General features: G+C 42.6%; 1 protein-coding gene across 1 annotated transcript in view; it reads right to left on the reverse strand.

The window, feature by feature from the left end:
* The window catches only part of LOC121585202 (collagen alpha-1(XXVII) chain B), a 164561-nt gene extending 145646 nt beyond the window's left edge, over positions 1 to 18915 (reverse strand). The window contains exons 1-2 of the mRNA XM_041901636.2: positions 18478 to 18915; positions 13067 to 13137 (exon numbers count right to left, since the gene is read on the reverse strand). Of these exons, the coding sequence (XP_041757570.2) occupies positions 13067 to 13137; positions 18478 to 18530 (124 nt within the window). The 5' untranslated portion in view covers positions 18531 to 18915. The remainder of the gene's footprint in view (positions 1 to 13066; positions 13138 to 18477) is intronic.
* Between the last annotated feature and the right edge of the window lie 308 nt (positions 18916 to 19223).

The following is a 19223-nucleotide window of genomic DNA, read 5'->3' on the forward strand; positions in this document are numbered from 1 at the left end:
GCCATAGCAGATTGGTCTGTTTCTAGAATACAAAAAATATCAAGAAAATATAAATGGAATGTACGGGGCAGGTTTATAGTCCTCATAATGAAAACAGCTATATTGTATATCATTTTAATCAGCCTACGTGAATACTTCTTATTTATATTTTTTAAATTTTAGAAGATTAAATATTGCAAGTAGCCCTTTCCTGCAGTCAATGACCAAAGCGCCTTCTTTGGCCTCATGGGTGAAATGTTATAAATATTTTTAATAATTTCATAATTAATCAAGATTCTTTCCCAAAAAATTACGAAAATCTAATGTTTCTATGCCAAACAGTTTTGTTAAATTTCATTCTTCTGTGATGTATATCAAGTGTAATATTGGGAAGCAAACTAAAAATTGAATACATTTCAACTCTATATCTGACATGGTACAGGTGTATTCTTTTTTGTAAGCCCATAACCATGTGTGTGAGGTATATACTTTTGTTTAAGACTACCAAGAATCACTCTGTGTGACCCTGATTTAGCCCACTGCAGTAAAATTATAATTTAAGGATTAAAACATCTTCAGAAATCAGTGATTCTGACAGCTTTCTGGGCACATTCTTACAACAATTCTGTGAATAATTTACCATCTTTATATATCTGGCACACCTGGCTCATTTGGTTGTGTAGTCTACATCACTATGAATGTATTAAGATATTATTAGGCATACTAAAATTATATTTTATACAGGTCATGGGAAATTGATCCAATAAGACCCCATTGAGTCTCATTGGATCAACACACACACACACACACACACACACACACACACACACACACATCGGAAAAAGGCTTTTGTGGGGTTAATGCGTGAATCCTGTGATGGCCCTGTACAGATGTAGGATCTCAGTTTGCTAGAGCAGGAATATAATCCTGCAGCAACAGTAAATGTGAAATATTATGTGGATTATGGAATTTATTTTATAGTTGTTGATAAATTTTTCTTTAGGGCAAATCAAGCCTGACATTTTAACGTGGAAATTACAAACTTTTAGAAGCCTTTTTAAACCTCAAATACACTACGAGTTTGCATTTCCTGCTGTGCAGGAAAATTCTCAGCAACATCAGAGTGATCAACTTAAAATCCTACATCTGTTTCTACAAATCTTTTGAAAACCCTGTTCTAGCTGTGTATGTGAAACTTGGTGCCTTCATCACCAAAGATACAATCCAAAAACATAGCTGCCCCACTATATGGAATTCTATGGCTACGCTTCCAACATTCTAATGTAAATTGCACAATATGGGCTATTTTTAAACAATATTTGTAGGTGGTGCTTTCAAAGTTGGTTATATTATATATAATTTGAAAGGTAATTTCATGACCTTTCAGAACCACTGGTCAACAAAGTTTTTTAAATGTATTAGGGTTTCCTTTTTAAAGCAATTTATACAGGTAGTGAGAGACCAAAAAATGTCTCTAATGGTTATCTGTGAATCTAAGCTTTCCAATGATATATGATTAAAGGGTATATATACGTGAGCAATAACTTGTTGTATACTGACATTGTTTGTCATAGGGGGAAATCCCTATGGGAAAAATGAATGGATGAAAGAAAGAGTGATAACAGAGAAAGCTTCCATTGCTGCACTGCTATCACATATTTACCAACTCTAGGGACATAGACCTTCAAGGAAATCACTATGAGACATCCTCACCGCAAGTGAGCCAGACTGACCCCCCTGGCCCATATACTATTACCAGCAACAACTGTTTATGCATACATAAAGATATGTTTATAATGTGATTTCAGGCGTCAAAATGTATATTTCTGCCTAATATCAAAGGATATCATGTGGTAATACGATTTTTCATTTATAACAGAATAAATGAAAAACCTGCGGCTTGAGCCATATCTCAACCTGCTCTGAGTACAATCTGGCAGCAAATCTGAATGGATGAATGGACATCCTGTGGCAAAAACAGCGTAAAAAGATAGCCGGTGATATCCACTGGGGCTGTGCATCAACATCCAACTCCACCTATGGCCCATAAATTATGTAACTATTATATACGTTTTTGTTAGAAAGACCTCTTGAAACAGAAACTTAACGGCTCCCTGGAGAGGAGAGTGATCAGTGCAGTCCAATAATGTCCCTGTTTTTTATACAGTATCTCACAAAAGTGAGTACACCCCTCACATTTTTGTAAATATTTGAGTGTATCTTTTCATGTGACAACACTGAAGAAATGCCACTTTGCTACAGTGTAAAGTAGTGAGTGTACAGCTTGCTGTCCCCTCAAAATAACTCAACAAACAGCCATTAATGTCTAAACCGCTGGATCTGAAAAAAAGAATTGTTGCTCTACATAAAGATGGCCTGGGCTATAAGAAGATTGCCAAGACCCTGAAACTGAGCTGCAGCACGGTGGCCAAGACCATACAGCGGTTTAACAGGACAGGTTCCACTCAGAACAGGCCTCGCCATGGTCGACCAAAGAAGTTGAGTGCATGTGCTCAGCGTCATATCCAGAGGTTGTCTTTGGGAAATAGACGTATGTGTGCAGCCAGCATTGCTGCAGAGGTTTAAGGGGTGAAGGGTCAGCCTGTCAGTGCTCAGACCATACGCCGCACACTGCATCAAATTGGTCTGCATGGCTGTCGTCCCAGAAGGAAGCCTCTTCTAAAGATGATGCACAAGAAAGCCCGCAAACAGTTTGCTGAAGACAAGCAGACTAAGGACATGGATTACTGGAACCATGTCCTGTGGTCTGATGAGACCAAGATAAACTTATTTGGTTCAGATGGTGTCAAGCGTGTGTGGCGGCAACCAGGTGAGGAGTACAAAGACAAGTGTGTCTTGCCTACAGTCAAGCATGGTGGTGGGAGTGTCATGGTCTGGGGCTGCATGAGTGCTGCCGGCACTGGGGAGCTACAGTTCATTGAGGGAACCATGAATGCCAACATGTACTGTGACATACTGAAGCAGAGCATGATCCCCTCCCTTCGTAGACTGGGCCGTAGGGCAGTATTCCAACATGATAACGACCCCAAACACACCTCCAAGATGACCACTGCCTTGCTAAAGAAGCTGAGGGTAAAGGTGATGGACTGGCCAAGCATGTCTCCAGACCTAAACCCTATTGAGCATATGTGGGGCATCCTCAAACGGAAGGTGGAGGAGTGCAAGGTCTCTAACATCCACCAGCTCCGTGATGTCGTCATGGAGGAGTGGAAGAGGACTCCAGTGGCAACCTGTGAAGCTCTGGTGAACTCCATGCCCAAGAGGGTTAAGGCAGTGCTGGAAAATGATGGTGGCCACACAAAATATTGACACTTTGGGCCCAATGTGGACATTTTCACTTAGGGGTGTACTCACTTTTGTTGCCAGCGGTTTAGACATTAATGGCTGTGTATTGTGTAATTTTGAGGGGACAGCAAATTTGCAATGTTATACAAGCTGTACAGTCACTACTTTACATTGTAGCAAAGTGTCATTTCTTCAGTGTTGTCACATGAAAAGATATACTCAAATATTTACAAAAATGTGATGGGTATACTCACTTTTGTGAGATACTGTATATATTTCCACAACAATTATGATAATGCCCTTTTAGTGTAAGAGCTGTTTGAAAACACTTTCAGCCTGTTTTAGTGGGATGGAGTTTTGGCCTATCTGGTGACATCACCAGGCGGTCAATTACTTAATAGACCAATAAGAAAGAGAGCTCCAAACCTCTCTGCCAATATTGGCTAGTTTTTAGTTTTCACCTCCCCACTCAGAACGCTCTCAGACAGTCCTGGCAAAATTGTTTGTTGAGAAATTGCTCTTTGCTAAGAAGCTATTTTTGTTTCTTTTTGACAATTCTCATTGAAAACAATCACAATAAGGTACCTAATTTTTACTCAGAAATGATTTAATATTGATAATTAGATAATTGGACCTTTAACAACAATGGATATCTATAGATCTACAGCGCAGAATTTTATTTTATTTTCTTTGTCTGGAAATGAATAATATGTTTTGCTGAGTACATTATAAAGATGAAGACTGGAACTGACTGTGAGTGGAGGCCAGGTTTAACGGTTATTAAGTTTTATTGTGGAATCTTTACAGTAGCTTGGATGCTCCGGCATTTAATTACATCTTATGGGAAGGAATGGAGGTTAAAGATAATTGTTGTAACCATATCCCAGTTACAGCGCTTTGTTTTAAGTGTTAGTTATTCCATAAATGTTTTATATGTGCAGATTTCAAATCAGTGCATATTTCATGTGAATTGAACTAAAATATAATTTATAGTGACAACCAATGACTCTTAAACCAAGCCTAGAACTACTCTATAGTGAAAGTTTGAAGTTTTCATTTGCCATCATCTGCTGGTAAGAAATACATTTATTGAAAGCAGCTTTACTTACAGGAGATCAAATGGTCCAGAAAGTTTATAATAAATCAGATAAACGTGTTACAACATTGTCACACCTCACTTGGTTTTAAATAGCTGAGATCAACCAGATACAGTCCAGTCCAGTCTCTACACCAGGGGTATTCAACTCTTACCCTACGAGGTCCGGAGCCTGCTGGTTTTCTGTTCTACCTGATAACTAATTGCACTCAACTAATTGCACTCACCCAGGTCTAAATCAGTCCCTGATCAGAAGGGTACAATGAAAAAACACAGTGGAACTAGCTTCAAGGTCCAGAGTTGAGTTTGAGGGCTCTACACTGTTAAAATAGAATGACTCAAAAGACCCTCATTGTGTAATGAAACCATGAAAAGTAATGCACCTAAGCTGAGTTCTGGTGTTTGGAGGGTGTTTGAATGTAAACCCAATGTAAGGGTTATGATACACATAATGTGTTTTAAAACAGAATGGATGTACTCTGAAACATCCACTTGTTCTTCAATCTGAATATTGGTGTTTTTAAGAGAGTGTTGTGAAAAACGTTTTGCTGTTTCAGTGCATGTAAAAAGCAGCATCAAAACACATACAATCAAATGGTTTAAAAATGCAAATGGTTTATAGCCTAAATATTGATTGATGATCATTTTCAATCAATATTTTGCAACTTATTGTAGGCATACAACTTATTTGCACATTAGTTTCCAGCAATTAAGAGACAGAGCTGTCATACAGTATTTTTCCACAATTTGTTAACAACATAAAGAAGATGGATATATTGGAACTAGTGGATATATGGAGGCTTAAATATCCTGACCTAGTGAGATGTACATGGCGGAGGCTCAATCAAGCTAGTCGTCTTGACTACTTTCTTATGTCATTCTCGCTGGCACCAAAAGTTAAAAAGGTGTTGAAAGATGACATAATGCGGTCGGACCATCAAATAACTTGCATATACATTACTCTTACAGAATTTCTTACAGAAAATGGGAGAGGATATTGTAAATTTAATCAAAGCCTATTGGATGATAACTTGTTTTTAACTAGGACAGAAGAATTTATAACTGACTTTTTCTAACATAACATAGGTACAGCAGAACCCTTTATTGTATGGGACATGTTTAAATGTGCCTTTAGAGGCCATCCAATTCAATACTCATCTTTAAAACAAAAGAAATGTAGGTTCAAAATAGTTCATATTAACAAAGGAAATAGGAGGACTAACAGTACAGATAGATAGCAATAAAAACTGTAGCAGAGAGGCTCAGAATAAGTTAGAGGAAAAACAGAAAGAACTGGAGGAACTTATTCAAGAATCTTCAAGTGTAATGTATTATAAAAATATAGCGAACTGGATGGAATATGGGAAGAAATGCACCAAATTATGTTTTCATCTTCAACATAGAAATGCTACCAAACAGAATTTAGTGAAACTTGTTACAAATGACGGAGTCACCCATGATTCACCAAACAATATTTTGAAAGAGGAAGCAAAGTACTGTAAGCATATATTTTCATTTCAGTCTCCTACATCTCCACTAACCAAAGTTAATTGTATGTATTTTTTTCTAATACTAATGTAAAAGTAACAGCTGTACAGAAATACTCAAATGAAGGCCAAATTACAGAGGAGGAACTTCTTGATGCAATTAAAGCCTTTAAGTCCAGGAAAACTCCAGGGATGGATGGCATACCAGTTCAGGCATACCAAACCTTTTTTGATGTACTCAGAGGACCGTTATTAGCATGTTTTAACCACTCCTATGAAAATGGTAGCTTATCAGACACTCAACAAGAAGGTCTGATTTCATTATTACTGAAACAGGACCCAAGCGGTAAATATAAAGATCCAGTCCATTAAAAAAATTGGAGGCCCCTTACACTTCAGTGTTGTGATGCAAATATTCTAGCAAAATGCATAGCGCATAGAATTAAAAAGGTATCTTCGGATATTATTCATCCTAATCAGACAGTTTTTTACATGGATGATACATTGGAGATAATATAAGACAAGTACTGGAAACAATAGAACACTATGAAAAATCAGGGAAACCAGGCCTTCTATTCATAGCTGACTTTGAAAAGGCTTTTGATAAAGTACGACTGGAATTTATATATAAATGGAGTGGTGGAAATTGAACGTGAGGATGATTTAACTGACAAGTGCGGAGAGGACCACCGAGTTTGAGCGTCCTGATTATGAAAAAGATGATTCTGGCTCAGTGGGAGTGAGATTTTTGGAGAGAATGTGTGTTGTCGGGTTGGGTGGAGAGAGGTTGGGGAATGTTGGATTGGTGAAAGTGACTAAAAATTGAATAGTCTAGATTAGTTTTTTATTTCTGCCGTCCAGAGGGAGCATGCTCTCCGCACCACGCGACTGGAGACAAGTACTGTGACTTGCTTTCCTTTCCGGAGCAGCGCGCCGTTGAAAGCAATGATAACTGGAATGGTGTTAAGTGTTGAGGAGGATCAACTGAAGTTGAAGATTCCCGGAGTCTTTGACACCTGCAGTTTGGTGCGAAGCAGACCCGGTGGAGAGCTTGGTGAAACAGAGAACATACTGTCTGTACTACTGAGTTTTGATGCAATGTCTTTACCTGATAAAGTTAAGTTAGGATTTATCCATTATACTGTGAGAGCATTTGCCCGAATCCATTACAGTGTTTTAGGTGTCTTGTGGCAGCAGTGTGTAGGAGGGCGATTCCTAGATGCAAGAAGTGTGCAGGAGGACATGAGACAAAGGAATGTGTAGTATCGATGGAAACAGTTGTGTGTGTGTAAACTATATGGGTAATCAAAAGGGGACCAGCGCTCTCTTCCAGTAGCTTGGCTGGTGCGTAAAACCCGCAAATTCAGACAAACAAAAAGGTGTAATGGGTCCGCACTAAACTGTATGGGTACCCATGGTGCTGGAGATCAGAGGTGTCCGGTGAGAATAAGGCAGGTTGAGGTTGCCAAGATCAGAGTAGTGCAGAAGGTGTCGTATGCTGAGTCAGTGAAGAGAGTAGTAGAGGAAGATAGGTCCAGGGTGAAGGATCCTAAGAGGATCCCTGTGAGTAGGCTGAGGCCAATAGAGAGTAATAGGAATAACATGTGCTTCAATAAGGTTGTTTTTTTGGCGTACATGGCCATGGTTGTCAATTGTACCGCAGGAATGGAACGTAAATCACAGAGGATAGATGTTGTGGTGGCAGCTGCAGAGAAGTACTTGGGTGTACAAGATTTTACTGTAGAAGAGTTACAAGATGTTTTGAACGATAGTGTCCCATCCTCCCAGACTGCTAGCCTGCAGTAGGATTAGAGGGTGCCAAAGTAGTAGAATAGGTGAGGTTTTAATGGGTGCAGGGCTCGTTGGTAGGGCAGTTTTTTCACAAAGTTTAATGAATTCATACTGCAGAATAGTAGGCTGATACACAGCCAATAGAGTAGGTAGTGGCATGCACCTATACAATTCTTTTTGGGGGGGACTGCCATAATACTAAAGAAGAAGAAGGCACCTCCCCTCAATTTCGGTCCTTCACGAACTCAGAGAGGTGAGAGCACACCAAATACTCAGGTGAAACTCTCTAAGACAATCCAAGAAAATATGCGGCAATGAAAACGTGAGTATCACATTAAAGAAGTCAACAGAAAAGGAATTCACAAGGAATTCAACAAGAACATTTGTTTTGTGTAGCATGCTAATAGTCCAAGTCAAGCAGCCATTTTGATTAATTGATCCGTTTTGTTGATGCTACATGTAGGCTGGTAAATTGATACATGTCATTGTTTGCACCTTTATTGCATTCATTTTTTATTCAAATTAACACCAGATTTGTAGTTAATACTGCTGGCTCGTTTGCCTACTAGCTTTATGAGCTTTATCTATGGGGTGGCGCACAATTGGCCCAGCGTCGTCCAGGGTAGGGGAGGGAATGGCCGGCAGGGATGTAGCTCAGTTGTTAGAGCATGGCGTTTGCAACGCCAGGGTTGTGGGTTCGATTCCCACGGGGGGCCAGTAGGAAAAATAAAAAATTTATAATGTATGCACTCACTAACTGTAAGTCGCTCTGGATAAGAGCGTCTGCTAAATGACTAAAATGTAAATGTAAATGTAAATCTATTGTTTGATGTTTGTCCCACATGTTATATGCTACACTAAATAGCCACTGCAATAAAGCCTGTTCTAGCTTTAGCTTACCATGCTACATGTTATTGCATCCCACTTTTGACATTCATATTGTTATTTTGTTGCTATATTTGCATAGCTTTATTCATTATGTATTTGAATATTGCTTTTAATATGTTTAAGTATTGTATATTCATTTAGCAGTTTATATTATAGCAGTTAGTTACTAATTATGCATTCATGTACTGTCATTATTGCTCTCTGTCACACCCTGGTTCTGGGACTCATTATGTTGAGCCAGGGTGTGTGCAGTCTATGTGGTTTGGTTCTATGTTGGGTGTCAAAGTGTTGTAATTATGTTGATTAGTCATATGACTCCCAATCGGAGGTAACGAGTGTCAGCTGTCGGCTCGTTATCTCTGATTGGGAGCCATATTTATTCTGTATGTGTTCTTGTGGGCATTGTGGGTTATTGTTCCAAGTTCAGTTGTGTCACTGAGGACTTCGTTATCGTCATTTGTTGTTTTTTCGTGGTTGCTTTATAAATAAAGTCATCATGTTCACTCCACGCGCTGCGTATTGGTCCGCTCCTTCCGACGATCGTGACAGAATAACCCACCAAAGAAAGACCAAGCAGCGCGTCCAGGAGCAAAGGGTCTGGACATCGGAGGAGGCGCCGGGTCAGGAGAGAACGTTGGTGGATGTCCTCCTCGGCTGGGGACATATTACCCAGGAGGAGGCCGTCCGGTACCGGAGGGCGATGAAGGGGGAGAACCTGGCAGGAGAGGAGCAGGGCCATCGTCGGAAGGACGGGAGGCAACCCCAAAAAGTTTTTGGGGGGGGGCACATGGCTTGGGCGACTGAGCAGCAGGAGGCTGCCACAAGGCAGATTCAGAAGGCTACCAGGTTAAGGGGGCTGACGGAGGCAGAGAAGGAAGGTGTAGAGGCACGGCGAGAGGTACTGGGGTGTGTAACCAGTCCGGTCCGGCCCGTTCCTAATCCCGAGGTACAGCCAGTCGTGTGTGTCCCCAGTACGGTACGGCCTGTTCCGGCCCCTCGCACTAAGTGTACGGTGCGCGTCGCCAGCCCAGCCCGGCCTGTTCCTGAGCCTCATACGAAGCCTACGGTGCGCGTCGCCAGCCCAGCCCGGCCTGTTCCGGCCACTCGCACCAGGGATACGGTGCGCGTCGCCAGCCCAGCCCGGCCTGTTCCTACTCCACGCACCAGGGATACGGTGCGCTTCGCCAGCCCGGCCCGGCCTGTTCCTGCTCTCCGCACTAGGCCTTATGTGCGTCCCCAGGGCCAAGCATGCCCTGTTGCTTCTCCCCGCACTAGCCCTGAGATGCGTGTACTCAGCCCGGTACCTCCAGTTCCGGCACCACGCACCAGGCCTACGGTGCGCCTCAGACGGCCAGAGGCTGCCGTCTGCCCAACGGGGCCTGAACTGCCCGTCTGCCCAACGGCGCCTGAACTGCCCGTCTGCCCAACGGCGCCTGAACTGCCCGTCTGCCCAACGCCGTCTGAAATGCCCGTCTGCCCAACGCCGTCTGAACTGTCCGTCTGCCCAACGCCGTCTGAACTGTCCGTCTGCCCAACGCCGTCTGAACTGCCCGTCTGTACTGAGCCTGCAAAGCCGCCCGTCTGCCATGAGCCTTCAGAGCCGTCCGCCAGACCGGAGCCGCTAGAGCTCTCCGCCAGACAGGATCAGCCAGAGCCTTCCGCCAGACAGGATCAGCCAGAGCCTTCCGCCAGACAGGATCAGCCAGAGCCTTCCGCCAGACAGGATCAGCCAGAGCCTTCCGTCAGACCGGATCAGCCAGAGCCTTCGGCCAGACAGGATCAGCCTGATCCGTCGGCCAGCCATGAGCAGCCAGATCCGTCGGCCAGCCATGAGCAGCCAGATCCGTCGGCCAGCCATGAGCAGCCAGATCCGTCGGCCAGCCATGAGCAGCCAGATCCTTCAGCCCGCCATGAGCCGTTCAGCCAGGATCCGCCAGAGCCGTCCAGCCAGGATCCGCCAGAGCCAGCCAGCCAGGATCCGCCATTGAGTCAGGTGCTGCCCCTTATCCTGGTGCTGCCCCTTAGTCCGGTACTGCCCCTTAGTCCGGTGCTGCCCCTTAGTCCGGTGCTGCCCCTTAGTACGGTGCTGCCCCTTAGTCCGGTGCTGCCCCTTAGTCCGGTGCTGCCCCTTAGTCCGGTGCTGCCCCTTAGTCCGGTGCTGCCCCTTAGTCCGGTGCTGCCTCTTAGTCCGGTGCTGCCCCTTAAACCGGGGGGGGTCATTTGGAGGAACCTACGTAAGCGGGTAGTGACGATGGTGGGGTGGTGGTCTAGGCCGGAGCCAGAACCGCCACCGAGGAGGTATGCCCGCCCAGCCCTCCCCTGTTTGGGGGTTTTGAGGCGCGGTCGCAGTCCGCGCCTTTAGGGGGGGGTACTGTCACACCCTGGTTCTGGGACTCATTATGTTGAGCCAGGGTGTGTGCAGTCTATGTGGTTTGGTTCTATGTTGGGTGTCAAAGTGTTGTAATTATGTTGATTAGTCATATGACTCCCAATCGGAGGTAACGAGTGTCAGCTGTCGGCTCGTTATCTCTGATTGGGAGCCATATTTATTCTGTATGTGTTCTTGTGGGCATTGTGGGTTATTGTTCCAAGTTCAGTTGTGTCACTGAGGACTTCGTTATCGTCATTTGTTGTTTTTTCGTGGTTGCTTTATAAATAAAGTCATCATGTTCACTCCACGCGCTGCGTATTGGTCCGCTCCTTCCGACGATCGTGACACTCTCCCTGCAGAAAACCATATACTATGTTACCCACCGGCTGGTCAATCCTATCCAAAGCTAATCAAGGATCACAAACTAATGCCAACTGAACTGTTAATGGTCAACCATACCATCTAACTCAACTGTACTGTGATTCAATCCATCTGAATACAATGTATATATTAATATAATATAGCTCCACAGTGGAGGTGTTATAATACCCACAAAACCTAGTGTTCAAACAGGGAAATGGTTCCAATCATTTTTCCATCGTTCATTTTTCCCATAGGGAATTTTATAAACACTTCAAATAAGGCCTGTGTTTCGTGTAGGCTTTCCCTTGCATGACATTTTGATAACCTTGTAAATCTTTCTCGGACAAGGTTACTTTTAGTAGTGCTGCCACCCCTACACCACGCATTGTCCCTGGAGGGAGTAGTTTGATTGCTGTTTACGCCACTCACTTTCTGTGATATCTCTTTCTCATCAATCTCCCCATCTCCATTTTTAACCTGTATCTGTCCCCAAAACATTTTTAAACTCTGCACCAGGTTGAAGTAAGGTGGTTGAAACGGTTAATCCTCTTTGTGACCCACATAAAGACGACAGTACATGGCTTCAGATGTGAAAGTACAACTTCCCCTTGACTAATGCAAAACAAATGTGGGCAACAGTCAACTAAACACTGAGTTGAATTATAGTGCTACAATAGAGAGGAGGAACTACATAATAGTGCAGACACTGCAGCTATGATTCTTAAGGGCTGTTGAGCCATAAGTCATGTTAGGGGGGAAGGAAGGGGGTGGGCTGTATATTATGCAGTGTCCCAAATGACACCCTGTTCCCTATTTAGAGCACTACTTTTGACCAGGGCCCATTGTGGTGGACTATATAAGGAGTAGGGTGCCATTTGTGACGCTTCTATGTGCAGGCAAATGGCAGGGAGGGCATGATCACTAGACAGACCCCCCTACACATGGAATGAACATCAAACTGAAGCTGAACTTGAAGACAAGAACAAAAACGTACTTCATCAGCAGAATATCCCATGATACTGTAGCTTAAAATGATCTGGTTTTAATTTTGAAACTTTAGATGGATTGTGTGAATAATCTGTATAATGGTTCTGGGAGATTATTGTACAGTCCGCTATTTAGCTAATAAGTGCACTTAAAAGATACATGATGAAATGTAATAACATAATGGGATTAAGTAGTTTGCTATAGGAGAGGGGACAGTGAATGCCAAGACTCTATTATATCCAGATCTCCACAAACATCCTCTATTATAAAATATTGGCAGAGTTCCACAGTAAATGCAGCCGTTGCATCAGAGACAGAGGAGGATATCAGAAGATTCCATAACATCCCCGTCGAATCTTCAGCACACATCTCCCACTCCCACCATCGAAATAAAACAGAGAGAGTTTTATCTCCACTTCCACACCAGAAAGAGATAAAGGAGATAACAACCCTATCTCCCACCGTAGTGGCTATCTCTCTCAGAATAAACATGTTTCAGCTGAGCCTCTAGACTAGATAGATAGATAGATAGATAGATAGATAGATAGATAGATAGATAGATAGATAGATAGATAGATAGATAGATAGATAGATAGATAGATAGATAGATAGATAGATAGATAGATAGATAGATAGATAGATAGATAGATAGATAGATAGATAGATAGATAGATATTTCCCCAATGACACTGGCAATATGCAATACGATGTTCTGCTGTACAGCTATACTAAAACTAAATACAAATGCATGATTCGATTTCTGAATCCTCACTCCAGAATGAAATAATGAAACCTCACCTTCAGGGTGTGCTTGAGCTAGGCCCAGGAAACAGGTACAATAGAGAATAGTCCAGAGTATCAGAGCTCTCCTGTGGGGTAGAGAGAGAACATGGTTACACACACACACACTCATCCATAGAGTATAGGTTATAACAGGGGTTGTAGAAGGTTTATAAATTAATGTCTACACTCATTTAATCCTTAGTTTATAAGTAGTATATACATTGTTTATAACATCATTGCTCCTGGTCAGATCTCATGCATAGTAACCCATGGAGGCAGCAGCATCAGCAGCACCAGCATCAGAAGTATTGCTTCTACCCAAAGCCCATCCAGCTGGTTCAAGTCACTGGGACACTTTGTTATCCACTGGGCAGATAATTTGCCACACAGGGGGACTAGGTGAGTACTGCTCCCCCTTAGTCTCCCTCTGGCTGCTTTGCAAATGAGCCCCTCTTCCCTTTATAGTGCAATACTTGAGCACATAGGGCTCTGGTCAGAAGTAGTGCACTACAGTGCATTCTAAAATTGATTATCAATCTACACACAATACCCCATAATGACAAAGCGAAAATAGGTTTTTAGTTATTTTTGCACATTTATAAAAATTAAAAAAACGGAAATACCTTATTTACATAAGTATTCAGACCCTTTACTATGAGACTCGAAATTGAGCTCAGGTGTATCATGTTTCCATTGATCATCCTTGAGAAGTTTCTACAACTTCATTGGCGTCCACCTGTGGTAAATTCAGTTGACATTATTTGGAAAGGCACACACCTGTCTATATAAGGTCCCACAGTTGACAGTGCATGTCAGAGCAAAAACCAAGCAATGAGGTCGAAGGAATTGTCTGTAGAGCTCCGAGACAGGATTGTGTCGAGGCACAGATCTGGGGAAGGGTACCAAAACATTTCTGCAGCATTGAAGGTCACCAAGAACATAGTGGCCTCCATCATTCTTAAATGGAAGAAGTTTGGAACCACCAAGACTCTTCCTAGAGCTGGCCGCCCGGCCAAACTGAGCAATCAGGGGAGAAGGGCCTTTGTCAGGGAGGTGACCAAGAACCCGATGGTCACTCTGACAGAGCTCCAGAATTCCTCTGTGGAGATGGGAGAACCTTCCAGAAGAGAGACCTGAAAATAGCTGTGCAGCGATGCTCCCCATCCAACCGGACAGAGCTTGAGAGGATCTGCAGAGAATAATGGGAGAAACTCCCCAAATACAGGTGTGCCAAGCTTGTAGCGTCATACCCAAAAAGAATCGAGGCTGTATTCGCTGCCAATGGTGGTTCAACAAAATAGTGAGTAAAGGGTCTGAATACTTATGTAAATGTGATATTTAAGTTTTTTATTTGTAATACATTGGCAAAAATTCTAAAAACCTGTTTTTGCTTTGCCATGTTGGGGTATTGTGTGTAGATGGATAAGGGGGGGGGGGGACGACAATTTAATTTATTTTAGAATAAGGCTGTAATGTAACAACATTTTGAAAAAGTCAAGGGGTCGGAATACTTTCCGAATGCACTGTATATAAGGAATAGGGTGCCATTTGGGAGACAGCCTCTGACTAAGGCCTCCAATGGCTTTTATTGCATTACCCCCACCAATGGTTCTTAGAAATCAAGGAGGCAAAGAGAAGGGGAAAAATGAGGAAAAGTCCATCATTTACAAGTGCAGGGGGAGACAAATATCTGGAAACATCAACACTAAGAAACTCAACACAATAAATCATCAGTCAGCACTTACAGTTCAGAGTCAGACAGTGACGTCACATAACAGGGTTATATTATCCTGTGAGTTTGTTTTTCAGTACCATGACTACGTCCTTCAAACTTAAGACACGGAAAGTGGATGTGGCCAAAGGATGAGTCTCAATGATGGACTGGGAATATCACCGAGTAGTTTTCAGCCTGGATGTTGGCTTGGATAAGTGTTGGAATACATCAAAACCAAAGTGTAAAAGTGCATGTTATGCCTGTATTTGGTTTCACCAGTAATGCAGTATTCACCAGCAATGAGTATTTCAGCTGGATGAGAGTGCTTTACAGTATGTGGTTATGGCACACCTACTTGTCCACAATCTGAAAGACTCATTGACTTCTGTGGTTTCCTCTTACAGAGTGAGGCCTCTCAATGACCTGCAGGCCTGGAGATTCCAGCCAGGCAGCCAGGGAGGCAGAAAGTCACCAAGTGACCACAGGCTTATTACACTTACTACTGCTATAGTCACTTCTACATTCTCAGCTTTCTGCACCTTCGCCTCATTCAATATTTTCACACTACATCCAACATTTATATTTGCAGAAAAGCATATAAGACATCGAGTGTGGTTTGTTGAGTTGTGACGACAACTAGTTTGAATGTAATTAATTGTGTATTCACCCACCCACTCATTGAACTAGCCAACCAACAGAGTGAGATCTAAGAATACATTGTTTTGTGATTTTTTAAAGAACTCAGTCAGGGTCTCAACATACTGTTGTGAGTTAGAATAGTAGAATACACAAGGTGCAATTTCAAAATTTGGTTGTGCATCAGCAGTTTTTCTTGTTATGTCAGTCACTGATAGTCAGTCAGTTAGCCCATCTCAGCAAGAAAAAAGTGATTGCTAAATTAGTTTAGCGGCCAGCTATCTAAACTTGTTATCATGGTCGAATTACCGGCCGGGGGGCCCACATTGATTTTGTTAGTCAGTCTCACTCAGATATCATATTAAAAACTGTAAACATTTCTCTCCACCCTATGGCAAAATGTGTAGAATTGCAGGAAATTAGTTGTAAAACAGCTGATTTTCCTCTCTGCCCCATGGTAAAATGTGTAGAATTGCAGCAAACTTGCTTTAAAACTGCAACATTTGATCTACACACCATGGCAAAATGTGTAGAATTGCACAAAAGTAATTAAAAAACTTAAAATATGTCTCTCTGCTGTCAAGAGGGGTGCCACTAAAATGTTTTGCTTGCAATGTGTGTGTGTATGGGGGGTATGGATGTGGGCACGCAGACCCGCGATCAACTGCGGCCCATCATGATGAGTTCTGATTTTTTGTGGCCCCACCCCCATCAAAGTTGCCCAACCCTGCTCTAAACCATCCCAACAACTCACTCCCACAGCGTTCATTTGGCAGCAGTGCACAGCTGCATAAGTAGCAGAGTGCCACTTCAAGTCCATTGGTCCAGCTGAGTTTATAAAAGGGGAATTCTTACACTTTCAAAAGAAAATATTTTGAATTGGAAGTTGTATCTTACTTACACATTGCAATGCACTGAGGCTGAAATCCAAAATGTGTTATTGCTATCATTAATAACTATAATAATTATTGATAGTATATAGCCACCAGCTCTACTGGAATCCAGAACACTTTTCACAGGCTATTCAACTTTCCTCTGACAATGTTTCTGCAAGCAGGGCCGGATTAATGCAGGGCCTTACCGGGGCTGAAGCCCCTGGGCCCAATCCTGTGGTGGTCCCAACAGGCAGAAAAAAAGTTATTACTGCAAATGCCAACCACAAGAGGATTCAGGAGCCCGCTCTCAATGAGTGTAGACAGCCTGCTGCTCTGCTAATCATCAGATGGGGGGAGGAGAGGAGGTAGGGGCACATGTGGGTAACTGGGGGGCCCTGCCTTGATTGTGTAACTGATTAATACAAAAAAATGAAAATAAACTGCATAATAAATACATGTGACTGGACAATTGTCTGAGTCAGGGGCTGGGCACAAGTCCATAGGGGGCCCAAGAGGCAATAATAAAATCACGTTCTTCGCGGAGCAGTGCAGAGCTGTTGTCAAGGAAGTTAGTTTGTGTTTATTCAGGACCTCCCTCCCCCATCTACCATCAACCAATCATGTCAATGGGGAGCTATACAGAGCCCTCTGCATTGTTACAACATTTGGGAGGCGCACGGTGATGCGTACGGAGCTCATTTTGGCCTCTTCATGCCTCAGGAGGCTCCGCAAATGCGTCACACCCTCCATATGGAGCCTCCAACCACATTTTCGGATCAAGCATAAATTGGCTTTTAAAGGGTGTTTGGCCACCATGAGCTGCCAGAAAAGCTTAAATGCGCCTTGGCATAGATTCTACAAGTGGACCTAAACCATGCCAGGAAAATGCACCCCACTCCATAACATAGTATTTGTATCCCTTATTTACTCAAGTGTTTCCTTTATTTTGGCAGTTACCGGTTGCCTACGGTTGGGAAGGCCACAATTTGGCCAGCATGCGTGCCAAATATACAGTTTGTTGCGTTGTGGCCATAGACATATAATCAATCCATAGAAGGGTTTTGGAACCTCTTACCCTGGCAATTTGACTATTAAACTCATGGTTACACTAACACTAGTCTGTTTGCCTTTTGCAAATTTAAAAACACAATCACGGGAAAAACGTACAGTTTGGAAAGCAAATGACTACTGCTGAAAAGAGAAGACTAATCTGTATATTATATATATATATACACTGTATATTGACTCCTAATATTGTACAATCTCTTTGTCGCTTCATTGGCCTGGGCTATTGTCTGTTTGAATTCAAGACGAGATTGATCTCAGTTTGTCAGTGTCAGAGTAGCCACTCATTTTGGTCATTTGTGTGGTATTAAATAAGATTCAGCTAACATCTTCTATCATGTAAATGACGTAGAATTGCATGAAGTTCGTTTTTCAAAGGCAAATTTTTTTCCGTATCCTGCTAACAAATGTTCCCCATGTGTGGAAATCCTAAAAACGCCTCTCCTCAACAGTAGCCTATGACACATGGCAAATATTATTATGGCTTTATTAAAAGGGATTTTTCTTCAACAGTAAATCTTCTTTTTTTTAAGGAACACAGTCCGGCTTTCAACTTACTCTTGAAATCTTGAAAGTTGTAATAAAAAATTAAAAATGTGGTAGTGCATCACCAGTTTTTCTCTTGTCATGTCCGGCAGTGCATACCTTAGAGCAGGGTTTCCCAAACTTTGAGACCCCCTGCATGTTTTGGTTTTTGCCCTAGCACTACACAGCTGATTCAGATAATCAAAGCTTGATGATGAGTTGGTTATTTGAATCAGCCCCAGGATCGAGTTTGAGAAACCCTGCCTTAGAGAGCTATTTATAACTACATGACAAAATGTATAGAATGGCAAAATAAATTGCTTTAAACCTGCAAAATGTTCTCTCTGCCAACAAGAGGGGTGTGAACAGTTTGTGTCATGAACAGTGCTTGTGCCCATAGAAATATAGTTCCCCAATGCTGGAAGGGGGGCCTGAGTGTAAACGTTTGGGAACCCCTGTTCTAAAATATGGGCTTTTAGTTTAGACAAATAATGTGTTTAAGTCATAGCTGACAAATCCAAAATTAAAATGGTAAGGCAAAAGATTAGCCTACACATTGGGATCACATAATAGGGATCATTCATTCATTGACACCGACAATTTGTACTCACCCCCCGACTCCAGATGTTTTGAGTTTGGAGTACGGGGCATTGTCCGGCTCCATAGCGGTTACTTCATTCTTTCTTAAGAGTTTTTACAACGGTCCAGACGTGGCAGGAGACATACGCGAATTATTTCCATTCCATCTGATCCTTAAAACTTTGACAGGGAACCAAAAAAGCACCGGTAATAAGAGATAAATAAATCAATATAAAGTGTCATCCTCCTTTCTCAAGGTCGTTCCGTTATCTTCCTCGATCTACAGAGCTCCATCCAAGTGTTACTTTTCCGCGCTAGGGAACCGACTCCCGGTGTGGGGAGAAGTCCAATCTCTTACACACTCATACGAGCACCGTGGAATGAATGTATGGCGACCGCCTTATACGCCGACGTTTCTAATATGCAAGATATCGTGGAGTGAGTGAGGGAATTCTCTGCTCGGGACTCAGAGAAACACACCTCCCTCAGTCGCCTCAGCTGATATTGAAGGAGGAAACAAATGTAACACACATGAATGGTGTAAAGAAGAAGAGACGTTTCATTGGAAGGTGTGTCTTGCTTGGAAAGCAAAACCTTCTAAAATTGCATTTTGCCTTAGTAAGGAGACCATGCATGCAGATTTAATTCAGACCTCTGACCTCATCAGAATCAGTCTTGTCAGCCTGGTCTCATAGACTAGACTTAACATAGTAAATGTAAATCCGATACACCCAAATCAAATCAAATATTATTTGCCACATGCGCCGAATACAACAGT

Source organism: Coregonus clupeaformis, chromosome 16 (genome assembly GCF_020615455.1).
Source record: "Coregonus clupeaformis isolate EN_2021a chromosome 16, ASM2061545v1, whole genome shotgun sequence".
Taxonomy (NCBI): domain Eukaryota; kingdom Metazoa; phylum Chordata; class Actinopteri; order Salmoniformes; family Salmonidae; genus Coregonus; species Coregonus clupeaformis.